The 17,158-nt window shown below is 44.4% G+C and overlaps 1 protein-coding gene across 1 annotated transcript; it reads right to left on the minus strand.

The window, feature by feature from the left end:
- Positions 1 to 1,760: 1,760 nt before the first annotated feature.
- Positions 1,761 to 12,411, minus strand: LOC123102660 (probable bifunctional methylthioribulose-1-phosphate dehydratase/enolase-phosphatase E1). The gene is made up of 12 exons (XM_044524080.1): positions 12,082 to 12,411; positions 9,479 to 9,615; positions 9,301 to 9,396; positions 6,058 to 6,177; positions 5,618 to 5,707; positions 5,033 to 5,194; positions 3,897 to 4,052; positions 3,590 to 3,739; positions 3,408 to 3,509; positions 2,579 to 2,688; positions 2,382 to 2,500; positions 1,761 to 2,021 (listed from the first exon to the last, which is right to left on the minus strand). Exons 1-12 carry the CDS (start codon positions 12,299 to 12,301, stop codon positions 1,930 to 1,932), a joined length of 1,554 nt encoding a protein of 517 aa, XP_044380015.1. The 5' UTR covers positions 12,302 to 12,411; the 3' UTR covers positions 1,761 to 1,929.
- Between the last annotated feature and the right edge of the window lie 4,747 nt (positions 12,412 to 17,158).

Genomic DNA, 17,158 nt, shown 5'->3' on the forward strand with positions numbered 1-17,158 from the left:
GGTCTATCGACCGTCCCTGTAAACCATATCCATGATCTCCCACACTTGTGCAAGTAGTTTATTTCCACCGCTTTGCTCTTTGTACACTTGCATGTGTTGAAAGTCTTAGGGAATGGCTAGTTAAACTTAAAATTACCAAGAACTTAAAGTTGGGAAAAAGTTCCTCAAGGTTGTGGTTGTAGTCTATTCACCCTCATCCCTTCTAGACATACTAAATGATCCTACAACCAGGCCTTGTATAATCTCGTGATTCTTCACAACTTGAAGGCTCTCAAGAGACTCATAACCATCTAGGAGGTGCACACTTCAAGAGTAACGAGCAAAGTAAATTCATTTTGATATTTCCTTAGAAGATATTAATCAACTCTCTCATGAAACCATGGGATCTCTCTCACACAAATATAGGTTTGACACAAAGAGAGATGGAGCGCAAAGAAGATGTTCAAGCAAAGGAGGAGCTTGTCCATCAAACTCTCAAAGTTCTACTCCCAAATATATTCACTAAGGCTCTCAAGGTTTGTTCCAAAATATGGAGTGTGGGGGTCTATTCATAGAGAAAGCAAAAATCAAACAGTCACACAGGAAAATGAAACTAGCCCGTAAGTCTCAATAGTTCTCCACAGTATTGTCAGACAAATTCAAATGTGAATGGTCTGGCGGGAAGACAAACATTCCCCGAAGTGTGTGGTACTTGGACGTACTGGGTTTTATAGTAAGCATATCAAAGATCCGAATACATAGAGGTACTAGAAACAAAAAGGTCAAAAATACCAGGCACAAGGGAGCTTGTTCCTGTGATACCAGGCATAACAAAAAGGTCAAAGATACCAGGCATAAAGATTCTCGGAGGTTCTGGGGGTCAACAAAGCAAGCCCCGAAATGAAATCAGTGCATAAACGGCTAAGTCACGACTCGAGGATAACATATAGAATGTGCTTAGGAGTACCAGACTTATATTGAGAACGAGGGCCGTAGCAAACCGAGAAGTGCTCGGAAATATCAAAAATGTTAGCCTCGGAGGTATCGAAGCTAACAAAAATGATCTTGGCTGAACCAAAGCTTGGTGGCATCGGAGAAAAATCTCGTTCCGAAGCAAACATAGAGAAGTAGGTTCACTGAAGACCATCACTCATTCCAGTCAGTAGTACCAGGTAGGAATAGTTGGGGATTTAGTGGAGTGCAAGATTTAGTGGAAGGAGTGGAATAGTGGAAATTTAATTTTGGTAGGAAATTCTCAAAAGTATCAGGAGTGCTGGATTTAGTGGAAGGGGTGGGCTAGTTGGGGATTTGATTTTGGATACTGAGATAGTGTTCATTCATAATTAATTTGCAACTAAACGACTAAACATTCTTATATTTCTTTACAGAGGGAGTATAAAGTTAATATTCCGTTCTTCAGATTCAGGCTCAGTCGTTTTTTGTTTTGTTTTGGGTCAAAATTTGGGGTTTCATCACAGAAGCAAAAAATAGTCCATAATAAAATCTGAAAAAATAAATGAAAACTCTTATCGTCCCGTCGCAATAGGCCAAGCCGTCCATCCCAACAAATCCCTGCCTCGTTATCTTCCACTCTCTCGTCCCTTAGATCGGTTTTCTTTGGGAAACCAGATAAGACCAAACGAAAAATCTGTTTGTTTGGGCTCGGTCATTGGTTTGGACAGAGACAGAGTTCTGTTCTCTCATTGGCAAACACGGATTTCCCAAAAACCCAAAGTACAATCACTGAAGCACACACATACGCACGTTTACATGCACAGGACTACATGCAAATTCTTCCTCTTTTATTCTGCCACCCTTGTTTTATTGCAATCCGATGCCTACGAAGGCTCTATACTACTATTACAAGAACATGATCCGGGGGGCCACGAAGCACTGTCATGTTACACACCCAATAGAGATTCCCTGGCATGTTCGTTTCTTGCACATTTGTCAGATCTCACTGAAGGAACTGATAGTCCGGAAGCCATGATTCGCAGGAAGCGGTGCGTTCCCCGGGCGAATGGAGATTATTACCTCGAAACCTGAAGATATACAATAAAAATCAAAGTTTACTCCTAATAGATAAGATATTTCAACATATACAATAAAATCGACGTTTACTCCTTAATGAATACTCCTTCTGTTCACTATTATAAGACGTTTTTGGATATTTCAATTTGGACTACATACGGATTGAAACGAGTGAACAAACACACTAAGTGCGCCTATATACATCTGATTTAGAAAAAAGTTATAACATCTTATAATAGTGAACGGAGGAAGTGCTATCTTAGCCAGTGAGTGCGCACACACGCCAGGAAAGTGTGGACACTCCAGAAGACAAAACTATGATTTGTCCACAAATATCCTAGTATTGCGGAGTGGAACTAGCCTAGACATACCTGCACTCTTTGCGGCAACGGCTTCTTGCAACACATCTGTGATGAATAAGATTTGAGACGGATTGTCCACCCCAAGTGATTGCGAGATCTCAAAATAACTCCTTGCTTCTCTTTTGTTTCTGTGTACGAGTGAGAGAGAATCGTAATTCCATATTCACTTTTGAAAGGACAAATAGAACAAGAAATCGAAAGCTTACCCGGTTGTGGTGTCGAAAAAACCACACAGAAATTGCCGCAGATCACCATAAGATGTATGTCCAAATAGTAGCTTCTGTGCCTCTCTACTGCCACTTGAGTATATGTAAACCTGTTGGAAAGCATATATAATCTTTTATCAAGTGATTGGACACTTACACAGGAATACATACACAAGACAAAATATACTTGAAACTACAATCCTAGCTCTATTTTAGCTAACTTTCACATTCTAAGATCACGTCACATGACTAAACTAACATATAGTTATTACTACATGTATCACTATTTCATCTTCACTCCTTTTTACTTTATTCTCTTTTAAGTATAACAGAGCTCGGTACATCTACCATGTTCAACTAATACAAATATAGATTCTTCTGTTCTATTAGAAAACCATTTCCCTGTGCTTCTCCATGCTTCACTACATTTAGGTGGACTTTTGACAACCTAACAGCTGAAAAAAAAATGATTTCTCAGTATGGTGAAGGACTGAGGATTCCGTAGCATCATTCTGCTTTATTCAAACTGATATTGCTTACATGCATCAGTCCTTCTGCGCATGAAAGTACAACAGACAAACCGTGGAGCAAATGTTTGATGACCATCTCAATGGTTGGGCACGTAGCGAAAGTACACTATTTTTCTGTGAATGATTTACAGAGTTCTGGCATGGCCATTGTTCTTGATACTTTAGCTCAGGAGTCAACTTTCTGACCTAAATCACTCAGTTATGAAGTATGAAAAATAAACACATCCGATGACAATCCAGTTTTATGCCTCAAAAGCCTAGTTCACATTTCAGAAGAGTTTGACCAAATGGATACATACCTTCATACCCTGAGATTGCCAGTTCTTCAGTGCCTCGGGAACATCCTCAAAAACAACTCCTTTCAGTTCTTTCCTTTCAAACCCAGTCCTCCATATATGTCCCTGGAATTAGCCAATAGAAGATAACTCCATCAAATGAAAAGATATATGTTTCCAGCACTGGAATGGAATATGAAAGGTACCTGAAGTTGTTTCAATGATGTAATCTTCCGGTCTGCTTTGATCATTGCTTCAACATTAGCGACTAAAGAACTGATAACCTCTTCTTTGCCAGCATCATCCGGTGCAACTGGAGTAGCCCCAACAACTCCAATTTTCAGGTCTTCTTCGACCTGAATAATTGGTCACTAGTCTGTTAGAACTCGAGTAAAACAAACTAATTTGTGCAAGGAAATCAAATATTATATGCTAGTACTATCAAGTTTGATTTTTGGATGCTCCAAGAGCTAGCTTCACAGGACATCGTTAAATTCCTTTACCATAACTTACTTGGATGCGTAAAAGTTTGATGTCTTCTTTGGTTTCCTCGGAATCGTATGTAGAAGTCAGATGCTTCCGCACATTATCACGGGCATAAGGAAACATAACATCAGTCACAAATGATATTGGTGTTGTTGTTCCTTCGATGTCAAGTACAACACAATGCTGCAATGAACAGTGTGAGTACAGGTATTCAAGAAAAACATCAAACAGTTGGGTTGCCCGGACACAGCAACCACAAACCAGTTAAGGAAACACACAAGTAATAATATACTGTATAAGTTGCAAGGATGTTACTTATTGCAGAAGTTGTCCCATGTATTTTTTCAAGTGATTGAATTAATTTAAATTATGTAATTTGAGTTAAGTCCAGATACTGGAAACAAAATTGATAGGGATGTGCTATGGATTCTGCATTTTTATGTGATTGTTCCCAGATATTTTGGAGTTCAATTCATGTTTTTCTCAACCATTCGCGTTTTGCAGGACCCAGAAACTTCTTTTTTTGTTTTGTTTTGCAAAATAGAGCCCCCGTGGCATTGTCCAATGCGCTAGCGAGCTGGTGAGATCCGGGTAGGACCTGCGATGAATCACTATTTGCACCATTGGGACTCAGGTGTGCATTTTCATACTATTAGGACACACTTTGAATACTTTTAGGCCTCCAGTGGATTTTACTCTTGAAGAAATCTGACAAAGATGATACAGTCACATGTCAAAGAAAGAGAACTATGAGACTGGGCTGTAGCTTGGGCTAGATGATGGCTGGTTGCTTGAGTGGTTCAGGTTGGAGGACAAAAGAACTAGTTGGGAAAAATACGAACTGACTCCAAAAATTCTTGATAAAATTCATACAAGCCAGAAGTAATGTGCAGAACCCAAATAAATATCTCCAGGGCATTATTCAGATTGGAAATATTCCAATATATGGATTCAACTAAAATTACATAATTCAAATTAAGTCAAACACTTTGAATTTGTTCAATAATATATATGGGACTATTTTGCAGTAAGTAGCATCCTGCAACTGAAAAATAAAAAATCAGAGAAAAACAGGATTTACAACCGCTGTTGTCCATGATACAATGATCTACGAGTACTACAAAAGGAGTGAATTCACAAATTAATGGGAAAAAAGAACTGACCTTTGATGATTTGGCTGTATGACATCCATTAGGAACCCCAAGACTTGCAACACTACGCAATCTTTTGGCACTGTTTATTGGACCATGCTCAGGAGTTGTCCAGTCAATCCCTAACTGATACATCTTCATGGCAGCATCAAGAAGATAATGATAGCATTCAGCCTGAAAAGCAAGGCCATAGAAAGTACTGAATATCTGCCCTCGCATAAATTCCAGGAAGCATAAGAATCATTCCTCAACACAGCACACTAAAACTATGTCACATGACTCATAAAAAAGAGGAATAAACTATCCCTCTGCTACTATAGAGGGCTACACTGGAGAATTTATTTGAGTTCTGCATATGTATAATCTAGATTGGATAAAACATATTGTTGACTAAATTTCAGAAAGTTTGGATGCAAATCATTAAATGACCTTTAAAAGTAAGAGAAGGGTAGCGTGTGGACATAGATCATAGATCTAAGAAATTATACCAAACGAACTGATAACTTAAAAAAAGACGAAGAGACAATGAGAGGAGATGAATAAGCACCCACACCTGATACCTGATACAGAAACCTAAGTCATGGAAATAAAGCATACCTGTGTCTTGGCATTGATCCAGGAGTCACCCCACACATAAATTCCATGGTTCCGTACCAGGACAGCAGTTGCCTTAGGGTATGCTGCAATCTGTAATAACTTAATGTCAAGTGCTGCTAGATCCAACCATGTTTCTTATAGACTAATCTCGTTGTAACTAATATTTTTTGCTATCCATGATACAAAGGAATAACCGTGCCCTTTAATCAGCTTGATTATAGGGTAGTGACTAAATGATCAGATGAATGAGATGATGCTATTGATTATTTTGCTGCCTACAACATTGCCTGATCCCAATCCTGGAACCATCTTATTTATCAGTACAATTCAAGAGAACAATAAAACTAAATACTAATAGAAGGTTGTATTTGCACCCATAGACTGGATATCAAGGAATCTGAAATGATGGAAACTTGAAACAAAGGACACTAGTAGCATACCGCTTCAGCTAGAGAGTCTGTGAGCTCATACTCATAAGGAGTATTTTCAATTATGGGAATCACCAATTCATCGGTGTACCCATGACCTTTGATTCCTTTAATCATCTCCATATGTGTCATCTGCAGTAAGATCAGCAGATCAGTATATGGTCACAAATACAGCAAGTCATTTAGTATCAGATAGCAATGGACTTAATTAAGCCGAGAGCTTTGTAAAACAGGATCAACTATCACTGTAAGTCGTGCGTCACACACGAATAATATTTCGAAAAGTCTTTGCTATTTGTGTTACAGTTACCTATTAGTACGGCACATGTCAGTGGTATCTTGAGAGCTCTGTTACTATAGTTTTGTCCTGAATCTTGCTGTTAACCTCGTTGACTAAAACAATGGGTATGGGGTTGAGACACTACAACAATTTGAAGAAATCCGCAAGTGACTGCATCTCAAGGTTCTTTGATGGGCATAAAGAAATTATCTGGAGGATCCCTTAATCCAATTAAAGGAGAATTATACATGCCACTCCACGAAAGAAATATATTGCAGAGTTGCCCAAAATGAGCACTAAAGACTTCTCGAGAAATCTCCTAGGCAATGATCAGTAGCTGGTCTGAGAGGATGATCAGCCACACTGGGAATGAGAAGACTCCTGCGGGAATTAGCAGTGGCGGAACTTCATATAGCAACCTACGTGTTGTGTGTACCATGCAACATGTAGAGTACGGTATTTTATATTTTTTTAATTTCAAATATGTCAGCATGGCAAGTATTCTTCACTATTCCTAATTGACTTTCAAGGCACATATATTGGATAATTATATGGCATATGTAGTCACGTTTATTATCTACATTCTACATGCAGGACAAAACATATCGCACACACCCCACCATAAGAGTTGTGAATCAATAATGTATCAACCATACACATTTCTAAATGTCATAAACTTCATGGTGTGCACAACTTAGGGGGTCTGTATAAAGAGCATCTCTAGCAGACCCCATAAAATGCCCCGACCCGCAAAATAACCGCCAAAATACGGGTCCACGCGAAAAATGCTGCCCGATCAGACCCCGGAAACGCGTCGGAGCCGTAAAAAATTTTGCGGGGCGTGGCAGAAGTCCCACCCCAACCCGCGAAAACGCGGGTTCTCCCCCTCGCCCCGTCGATGCCCTGCATATAGCGGTAGCGGTTGGCCGAGGGGGGGGGGGGATTTCAGCCCACACTTTTCCCCACCCACCACCGCCGGGCCGCCGCCTACGATTCCAGCCATACCAGCCGTCGGGATCACGCCGGCAGGCCGCCACACGCCCGAGATTCGCCCAAGATTGTCCTCCACCACTTCCTCCTACCTCGGCCGGCCGGATAGTTGCAGATCGGCGGCTGTTTGTCGCGGCCGCCGGATTTGGCGTTTCCGGCCACCGGTGGCTGCGCCAAGCCATGGATTGGTCGGGGAGCACCCCGCACAGCCCCAGCAAAGCCCCAGCGCCGCATGCAGGTACTGGTTCGTCCTCTAGCAGCCGTCGTCGGTTTGCCGGCAAGTACTCGGCCGGCCGTCGCCCGGGCTCGGAGCTCGCGCAGCGGCTCGCCGATGCAGCTCATACAGTGCGACGACTGCACGCAGACATTGCTGCGACTAACATCTAGCACGCCGAAACACCCCAGATGGGTATTCTTCAAATGCGAAAACGACGGGGTATGCTCTTGTTTTCATTCGGCTTTGTCAACCTATTCGGTTCAATTTCGATAGCCTATTGAGATGGTCATGTGTGTAGGAAGATGGATGCTCATTCTGGTTTTGGGAAGAAGAATACATCGATTTATTGATAGAAAGAAACTTAATAGATGTTCGTGCACTCGGTGGTAGAATTGAGGCTAATGATGCGGCTGCATGTGCAATTAGAGAAGAAACTAGAAGGGAAGCAACGTCTACTTCTTTAGAATCAAAGAAGAATGAAGAATACAAGATCAAGATCCGCAGATCAACAATGAATGCATGGAACCAGGCGTCAAGCCTGGTAAGCTATCTCAAAAAACAATGAATGCATGGAGAAGATGTTGATCCAACTAGTGAGAGCAGTTATGGAAGTTGGATATCTTCTAAAATGCCTGATTCTGGTTCTTGTTTTCTTTGGTCTTGCTATTCTAGCAAAGATTTGGTGAATTATTATGTATCCAATGCCCTTGAAGAAAATAAAGAAGCAAAGAAATGTGTTTTCATGCCCGAAATTGAAATGCAAATTACTGATTTACGGGCCGGCGCGGGCGGCGGCCAAGCAGACCCCACAAAGCGGACCCGTAAAAAAGGATTCTGCAAACTGTATACGCATTTTGCTGGTCGGCATTATACAGGGTCTGCTAGAGATGCTCTAAGATCACAGTCTGTATCACTGATCCAAATAGTGGAAGCATATCTGTATGACACTGGTAGACCAAATCTACATATAGAGAAATTTTGCAACTCTATGTGCTAGTGTTCATGATTTTCTGGCGTGATGTTTTTGCATGACACAAGAGGAACGTAGGGAAAAAAACAGAACTCCAGATTACTGAATCACTATGCTAACCAGCAGCACAGCACATGCTAATAACTCTTGAAAGTGTATACGATGGAGATGAAAATATGGAAAGTATAAATGATTATCCTTTCACAATTAATCAGAATCAGAAGGTGTCCATAATGTGGTTTTCACTTTTATTGTCAGCATTGTATTGCATGAGGATCCCGAATGATGATATATGTGATAGAGTTGGGGTAGCACCGATTGAATAGAAGCTTGTCCAACATCGTCTGAGATGGTTTGGGCATACACAGCGCAGGCCTCCAGAAGCTCCAGTGCATAGCAGACGGTTAAAGTGTGCTGATAATGTCAAGAGAGGTCAGGGTAGACCAAACTTGACATGGGAGGAGTCCATAAAGAGAGATCTGAAGGACTGGAATATCACCATAGAACTAGCCATGGACAGGGGTGCGTGGAAGTTAGCTATCCACATGCCAGAACCACGAGTTGGTTTCGAGATCTTATGGGTTTCAGCTCTAACCTACCCCAACTTGTTTGTTGTTGTTGTTTGTATTGCATGAGGATAAGGAATTCCCGATCTCAGCATTAATTCAGACATGATGTGCTTAATTCTTGAACTTGCATTAGTATAAGCACTACAGGAAAATATTATGCAAATACAAATGAGACTTTGTGAATTAGCTAAATTCCATGGGAAATATAAAAAAGACTATGAGGATTCACCCTGAACTCCTTTGCACCAGGATTGAGCATTGTGGCCATGCAAGTCTCCATGCCATGGCTATGAATCACAGCTCCAGCTCCTCGCATTAGATAAGACTGCAAAAACATCAAGGAAATTAGACCACATGTAAAGGAATCTCAAACAATAGAACAAATAAAACAAAGGAAACATGACAACCTTCATGAACAGAGGTGCACAGTCTGAACACTTTGGATGCTTGTGTGGCCATGGCTTTGCTACTGGTGCAGATATCACCTTGCCCTCTGCTGACATCACGTACATGTCCTCTGCTGCCATCCTCTCCTTCTGCACGCCTACACCAGATAAACAACTCATGTTATCAGCTTGTCACTGATAGTACAAGCAGAGTATCTAATACAAAATCATGTTTTCTTTTGGATTACAACACTACATATCATTCCTATGGTCAAATCAATATATAACACAACAAACTATTGTATTTACGTTTTTTATAAGCATATCAAAGATGATATTTTGAAGAAAAAAGATCAGTTGACAGCTTTTGGCGGCGACTTTTTTTAGGCATATAGTGCTTAAGGTAGTTCAAAAGCTGTCCTTTTAAAGATATTTTGTTGTTGTCGTCAAGACAATAGGGATCAGGTGTATCTCTTAACCCATAGTTACGACAGAAATTAAGCAAGTAGGGGGGAGGGGGGTGTACGACGACCTTACAACGAAGGCCGCCATACACTCGACAAAATAACACTTCAATGTTTAACCGAGCACGGCCTAGTCATATGTCACAAAAGCACCGAGGGAGGCTTGATTGTTGACTAGGGCCATACGGGACTTTCCAAGGTCTCCAAACTTCCCTTCCTTGACGTCGGTCCAAGTCGTTCGGGACTCTGATTTTTAGCTATTCCCACAACATACTTAATAATCATAAGTACTCCCTCCGTCCGGTAATGCTTGTCAGAAAAATGGATAAAAATGGATGTATTTAAACTAAAATACGTCTAGATACATCCATTTCTCCGACAAGTATTTCCGGATGGAGGGAGTATCTTCAGAGTGCAGCCATGCAAAAGAATCGCCATTAGAGCATGCGTCTAAGAATGATAATATGCATTCGAAACTGTGAATTATATGTCCGTACATGGAACATAATTTAGCTTCATGAAAATTAGAGCAGCGCTTCTATGCTTTCCCGCTGTGTTTTTTACACAAATTCCAGAGCACTAGTGCTTAGTTATAGCTGAGGGCAAATTAGAAACAGTTGTTCCACGTTAGACAGTTAGAACCTGCTTTCAAGCCCATGTTATGGGCTTGGGACTTGGGAGCAGCGGTGGTGTACCTGGCCAGTGGCGTTGTGGCATCAATGACAACCATTACAATCACAGCCATATGTTACCCCCAATCTGCTACTATCAGTGGAGTAATGCGCGAGCTGGATCTGGACAGCACAAACATGATCTGACCAAGGTTTCGTCGCGTAGTTGTGCAAGCAGCAGTTGACATCACTCAGCTCGTCAGTCACTGGCAATGCAAACCCTAGTAGGCAGCCTCTCAGCAAGTGAGGATGCTGCTACTGAAACGGCAACAACAACGGTGAGATTTAATTACGAAGCCCTAGGGGGGCATGTAGTTACGCACTGATGCATTCTTTCGTCTCATGTACATCCGTCTGGCAACGAATGCAACCCAAGGTGAGGTGTTATTATCGTTAGTCAGGTCGTTGCTGTGGAATGTGCAGTCGTAATAGATATTGACTAATACCGAAACTACCATTCCTTAAATAAAACCGGTGAGATTAGTCCCTTTAACCCCCAACCTTTAGTTTCCTTTAAAGTTTGTGCCAATAATTTACTAGAGGGCATAGAAGCATTCCTCTCAAAATTATCATTGGCATAGGCCTTTTTACTCAAATGCTTGATTCTAGTGCAAAGTAATCAAGTTATTAATGACTAGACGAAACCTTATGTGTGAATTATAGAAGATCCCCTTTAAGACCATACAATTCCATCAAATTGAGTTTGACGGTGTATGTGATAGCATCTACTATACCAAGAATATCAACGAACCCCATTCCTGCAATTGCTCAGGATACCCTCTTTTAGCTATCAGGTCTATTTCTTAGTTCAAGATCCCTCTTAATAGCTGGAATAAAAGAATTAGTAGATCTGTTCACACAGCATCGCTCCGTCAAGCTTTCATTTGCATTAGAAAAAAAGAACGTCACAATGGTACGAAAGCTACAGTCACTGTAGGTGGTGCGATCAAAAAGTGCAAAACCCAACTCCAACTAACACCCTAAAAGGAAAAAAAACATAAAATTGACCTTCTCAAATACTAATGCAATTTGTCCTATCAAATAGCAACCTAACCTTCCAAATGCCAAAGTCCAGCCAAGCTGATCAGCTATGTTATGTAGTTGACTTGCCTTGCACAAGAGCTATAACGTCAACTATGTCTAACAGGCTCGAGTACCACCAATCTCATCATTAAACTACACACGCTAGCGGATAATTCTACAAATCAGTTTTCAGTCAGCCATTTCACCAATGTGGGCAATCATTGCAAGCTAGTAGCTGGGCAAACAATTAAGTGACGATAAGAAAGAAGATCGGTGGAAGGATCGCACGCCCACACTCGTCAAAAGTGCAATTCATCCAGCAAGCGCAACCTCGATTGAAAGGCCCCTTGCCGACAGGAGATTCGCAACCCAGTTTGACAATTCATCGAACAGGTACGGCGAGAGGGACGCGGAGCCGGGCGAGCGGAAGCAGGGAACAGAAGAGGGGAGCGCATGAGTTAGTTACCGGACGGGGACATGACGATGAGCTGCTGCGCGAGGGGCACGGTGGGGTCGTTGGCCTTGACGGTGATGCTGCCGCCGGTGCCGGTGACCCACCCCTGCAGGTAGAAGTGGCGGCAGAGCTCCGCCACCAGCTCCCGCGCCTCCCTCACAGCGTCGCCCGCCAGGTACGCCTCCGAGGCCATCGCCTCCGCCGCCGCAGACTCTGCGCCACCGGTCGACATGGCTCCCGTGTCGCTCCCTTCTCCTCCTCCTCTGGAGAGTGGGGACGATGGACTCGAGTGGTGTGTGCGCTGTGACGGAGTGTTTGGTCTTACTTATGCTCCGATAATCGGCGGCTCGATTAGTGCCTTCTGTTACTCTGATTAGCAAGAAACTGGGGTTTTTATTTACCTATTTTTTTATTCTATATCGACGAGATGCGTTTCTGGTGGTTCACGGACGGGAATAATCGGGGAGGGGAATAAACGCTTTCTTGTCATCGCTACTCTGATTTTTCGCACACCCACTTCGCGGTTGGGTTCGTCGCGGAAGGGGCTAGCATGTCAGTGGGTAAAACTTGGCAGGTAAGGAAAATCCCGTAAATTTGGACGGGACGGTCCTGGGAACTTAAATCAGCTTCGGAAATCGGACCGGGGCTCGTGGCAGGTGAGGTCGGGCGGCATATTTCGTGATGGTCACCAAACTTTTTTTTCTTTTATTTTAATATTAATATAGGGTATCTTCAAAGCCGACCCCAAACCATCCACAACCGTCCGAACCGCACTAATTTCGCCTAGTGCTCGATCACGCAAATCCAATGCCGGCCCTCATTGCCGCGGCCACTGCGAGATGTTGAACTACCAAGCCACGTCCTCTTCATTGCTACCTCAGACTGCCTTTGTCCACGAGAACGGTACTCTCATCCGCCCTCATGCCCTTGGTCGACAAGATCGCCAAGAAGCTTCCCACTTGGCGAGCATCATTGCTATCCCGAGGCGAGCGGCTAGCGCTTGTTCGACACGTCCTATGTGTCATGCATGTTCACTTGTTACTCGTCATGGCCCTCAGCTCCCCCCCCCCAAATCCACAAGTTGATCAGGCGCATCATCCGCGATTTCCTGTGGCACGGGTGCAAGGAGGCGCGCGGGAACTACTCAATGAGTTGGGCTTGGTGTGCCGGCCCTTGGAGCTGGGCGACCTCGGCATATGCGATATCCAGCAGACCGGGATCGCCCTGCGTGTGCGGTGGATGTGGTTGCAGGCCACCGACCCGCAACGGCCATGGAGACACCTCCCCCTCCCTCTGACCCTGAGGTCAAGCAGATTTTCCACTCTGAGGCTGCTTGGACTTTGGGCGACGGCCAGACTTGCAGGTTTCAGACGGATCCATGGCTTGATGGTTCCTCATTTGAAAAACTTGCTCCGGACCTTGTCGATAAAGTGCCCCGCCTGTGACGGAATCGCCGTCTAGCCTATGATGTCATCCCCCAGCAGGCTTGGATCCTAGACATCGCCGAGTTGTCGTTATGATCGCTGAGTTACTGATGACGTTTGAGCAACCCCAAAGTCCATCGTACGATAGAAGGACTAAGATACTCTCATGGTCCGAGGAACTAAAAACACATGCTAACACTCCGTGTTATAACAATTGATTTCAGACGATATTATGTCATAGTATAACATTGGGTCGATTCAATATGATCGTTCTTCTAACGTCATACTCTCATTGTTGTTTTAGGACTATCGTTACACTTAACAATATCCTAAAATCCGGAAACATGACCACTAACAACACTTGAGCCAGTCTTAGAGGCAAGACCGGGAACATATATTATACCTTTATCATTTCACACGTGCATACGATTTTTTCACTGAATCACATATTCCAGAATCACAGCAGTTATAGCATGAAATATAAACTCTTAATTACGAAAATGGAAATATAATAATACAATATTATTGCCTCTAGGGCATATTTTCAATAGTCTCCCACTTGAACTAGAGTCAATAATTGTGACGCCCCGAGACCGATGCGCCAGGTGTCTCCCAGTTATTCGTCGTCTTTATCATATTTTTCGCTTGCGTGTTGCATTTTATCATGTCATCATGTGCATTGCATCATCATATTTTCAAAACTTGCATTCGTCCGGGTTCCCCCAGTTCTTTCCGTTGTCCGTTCTGAGCCCAGACACACTTGCACGCGCCCGCGGCACGTCTGAAATATTATTTTATTAGTGGCCGGAAAATGTTCTCGGAATGGGTTGAAAGTTGGCGTGTAGTGTTGTTGTGTTGTCAGTAGACCGCCTGCCAAGTTTCATCACATTCGGAGTCTGTTTGTTGCCCCAACGGTTAAATAGAGCGGCAATAGTAGCCGGTCTTTTCGTCGGACGTTTTCGGTCTCCGAAACCGTGCCGGGTTGTATCTCTCCACTCTCCTCTCAGCCTAACCCTCCTACACAGCCCACAAACCCCACCTAGTTTCCCCCTCCGCCCGGTGCCGTTCGATTACGATCGTAGGGTCCAGAAACGGAGCAAAACCCCTAACCCTAGCCCCCTTTCTATATATAGACGCCTCCCCTGCCATTTTTGACCTCCTACCTACCCCTCCTCAATTTCCGCGCCGCCCCAATCATCAGCCGCCGTCGCCTTCCTCGTTTTCAGCGCCGGCCCGCTCCCCCGCCACCACTAGTCGCCGCCAGGACCACCCAGCGCCGCCGCCACGTCAGCAGCATCGTCGCGCGCAGCCAACCACACCCCGCCACTTGTCCTCCTCGCGCCCCACTTCACAGCGGCCCGCGGAGCCCGCGCGAGGCCCGCCCGAGCCCATCCAGGGCCCGAGCGTCCCGAGCCACCGCCCACGTCCGAGGCTCTCCCGCTTGATCCCGATCTGGATCGGGAGAGCACCCTGTCGTCTTCCGTCCGCCGCCGCGCCTCCCACTGTTCCCCCACTCCGGCGAGCCCCATCGCCGGTGACCAGAAGCCCAGGTCCTCTCTGGCCTCCCTATATCTCCTCCCTCTTAACTTGTTTGGGTTCCCTTCTCTCTAACCTTCTCCCTCTTTCTGCCATGGAAGCACCGCCATGGGCGCCCGAAGCATGCACTTCCACCACCGACGCCGCCAAGCTCCTCGACCACCAAAATGGACTCCCCACATTCAGATCTGGCCGTCCTCGTCTGGATCCGCTTATTCCCAGCCGTCCCGAGCCTCATCTAGGGGTGGGCATAAAAACCGAGAACCGAAGACCGGAGCCGAAAAAACCAAAACCGAAGCCGAAAAAACCGAGCACGGAGAATTCGGTTGTTAGCTCGGTTGGCAAATGGCAGAAACCGAATATAGCTCGGCGAATTCGGTTGTTGGAGTTTGTTAACCGAATCCCCGAACTGACTGAAATACTATTGTGCCATACTAAAGACCGTACAAAGCCCAATAGCCCATCCATGTGAGACAGACCATCCAACACCACCACACGAAGCCTTTTCCTAGTTAAAAAAACGAAGCCTTTTCCTACCCTTTTATCATCCACGTGCAGGCACAGTAGCTGCAGCTTATCCTAATGCGCTCCAGAGTTGAGCCACATCACGCAACGCCGCCGTTGCGGATTTGCCTAGCTCCAGGCTGCGGCCGGCCGGCTCCAACGAGTAGCTCCCATACGGCAGCGCGCGCAGCGCCCATAGCTCCCACGCGGCGGCGACTGGCGGCGCCAGGTGGCCTAGCTTCCATAGGCCTTCGTCCAGCGGCGCCCATGTTGGCTCTCTTCGGTTATACCGACGACCGAACCAAATCGTCGGTGGACCGAACTCTCGGTTATTGGTTTCTCAGAATATCGATCGGTCAGTAAAATCTGTAAACCGAATTCCAAAATTAACCGAGGTACCGAACCGATCGGTTCGGTGTAACCGAATGCCCAGTCCTACCTCATCGGAGTTCCAACACGCCGCCGCAGCCATCCCGTGCGCTGCCTCTATTCACGTGCAGCGAGCGCACGCGTTGACTGCGTTGTGTCTGCGAGTGACCGCCAGTGGGCCTCCCAGATCCAGCCGGCCCAGCGCCTCCCTTGCCGGCCTCTCTTCCACCGAACGGGCCAAGGCCCATGGTGAGAAAACCCCCCAGCGCCCCTTTGTTTTTTTCTCCTGTTGGGCCTGCTCCAGTGTTAGTTTCGGTCTGCGTAGGTTTTTTCCCAGATCTGCGAATTTATCTATTATCTAGTGTATTACAGTTTTGCAGAAAAACCCTTAGACATCATGCATTTAATAACTCATGAACCGTGCATCGCATTAAAATATGTTATACATGTAAAATGCTTAGAATTTTGTGTAGATTAATAATTTGCAACTTTCATCCATGTTTAAAATGTTGTTTGTTAAATTTTGCTCTAATGCCATGCTAAAATGCTTTAATTCATAACTAAATAACCGTAGCTCCGGTTTTAATAAACTTTATATGTAAATGGGGTAGAAAAAATGCCTAGTTTAACATGGTGGGAGTACTTTGCATGTTTAACAACTCTAAAGTATGGTTTAGGGAAGAACAGTACCAAACCTAAAATATTCACATGAGGATTTTTCCGGACTTGTTGCTTGTTGTTCCGGCCTCATTTAAACTTGCCTAGATAGGTATTTTTCATATGCTTTCACCTCTTGCCATGTTAATCAACATTTAATGTTGTTGGGTACACAAACAAGATCGAACTAAATAACTTGAATGTGGTTTTCCCTCAATATGCAACTCGTTGCATATTGAGCTCCACTTAACTTATAGTTTTGCTTGTGCACTTTGCCATGCCATGTTTCATTAAACCGGACATGCATCATACTTGGTTGTGCATCATGCCATGTTCATGTGATGGTTGTTTACTATGTTGTTTGCTTCTTTCCGGTGTTGCTTCTTCGGGTTAGTTCCGATAACGTCGCGTTTGTGAGGATCCGTTCAACTACGTCCGTTTGTCTTCTTCATGGACTCGTTCTTCTTCCTTGCGGGATCTCAGGCAAGATGACCATACCCTCGAAATCACTTCTATCTTTGCTTGCTAGTTGCTCGCTCTATTGCTATGCCGCGTGACCTACCACTTGCTATATCATGCCTCCCATATTGCCATGTCAA

Source organism: Triticum aestivum, chromosome 5A, assembly GCF_018294505.1.
Source record: "Triticum aestivum cultivar Chinese Spring chromosome 5A, IWGSC CS RefSeq v2.1, whole genome shotgun sequence".
NCBI classification, from domain to species: domain Eukaryota; kingdom Viridiplantae; phylum Streptophyta; class Magnoliopsida; order Poales; family Poaceae; genus Triticum; species Triticum aestivum.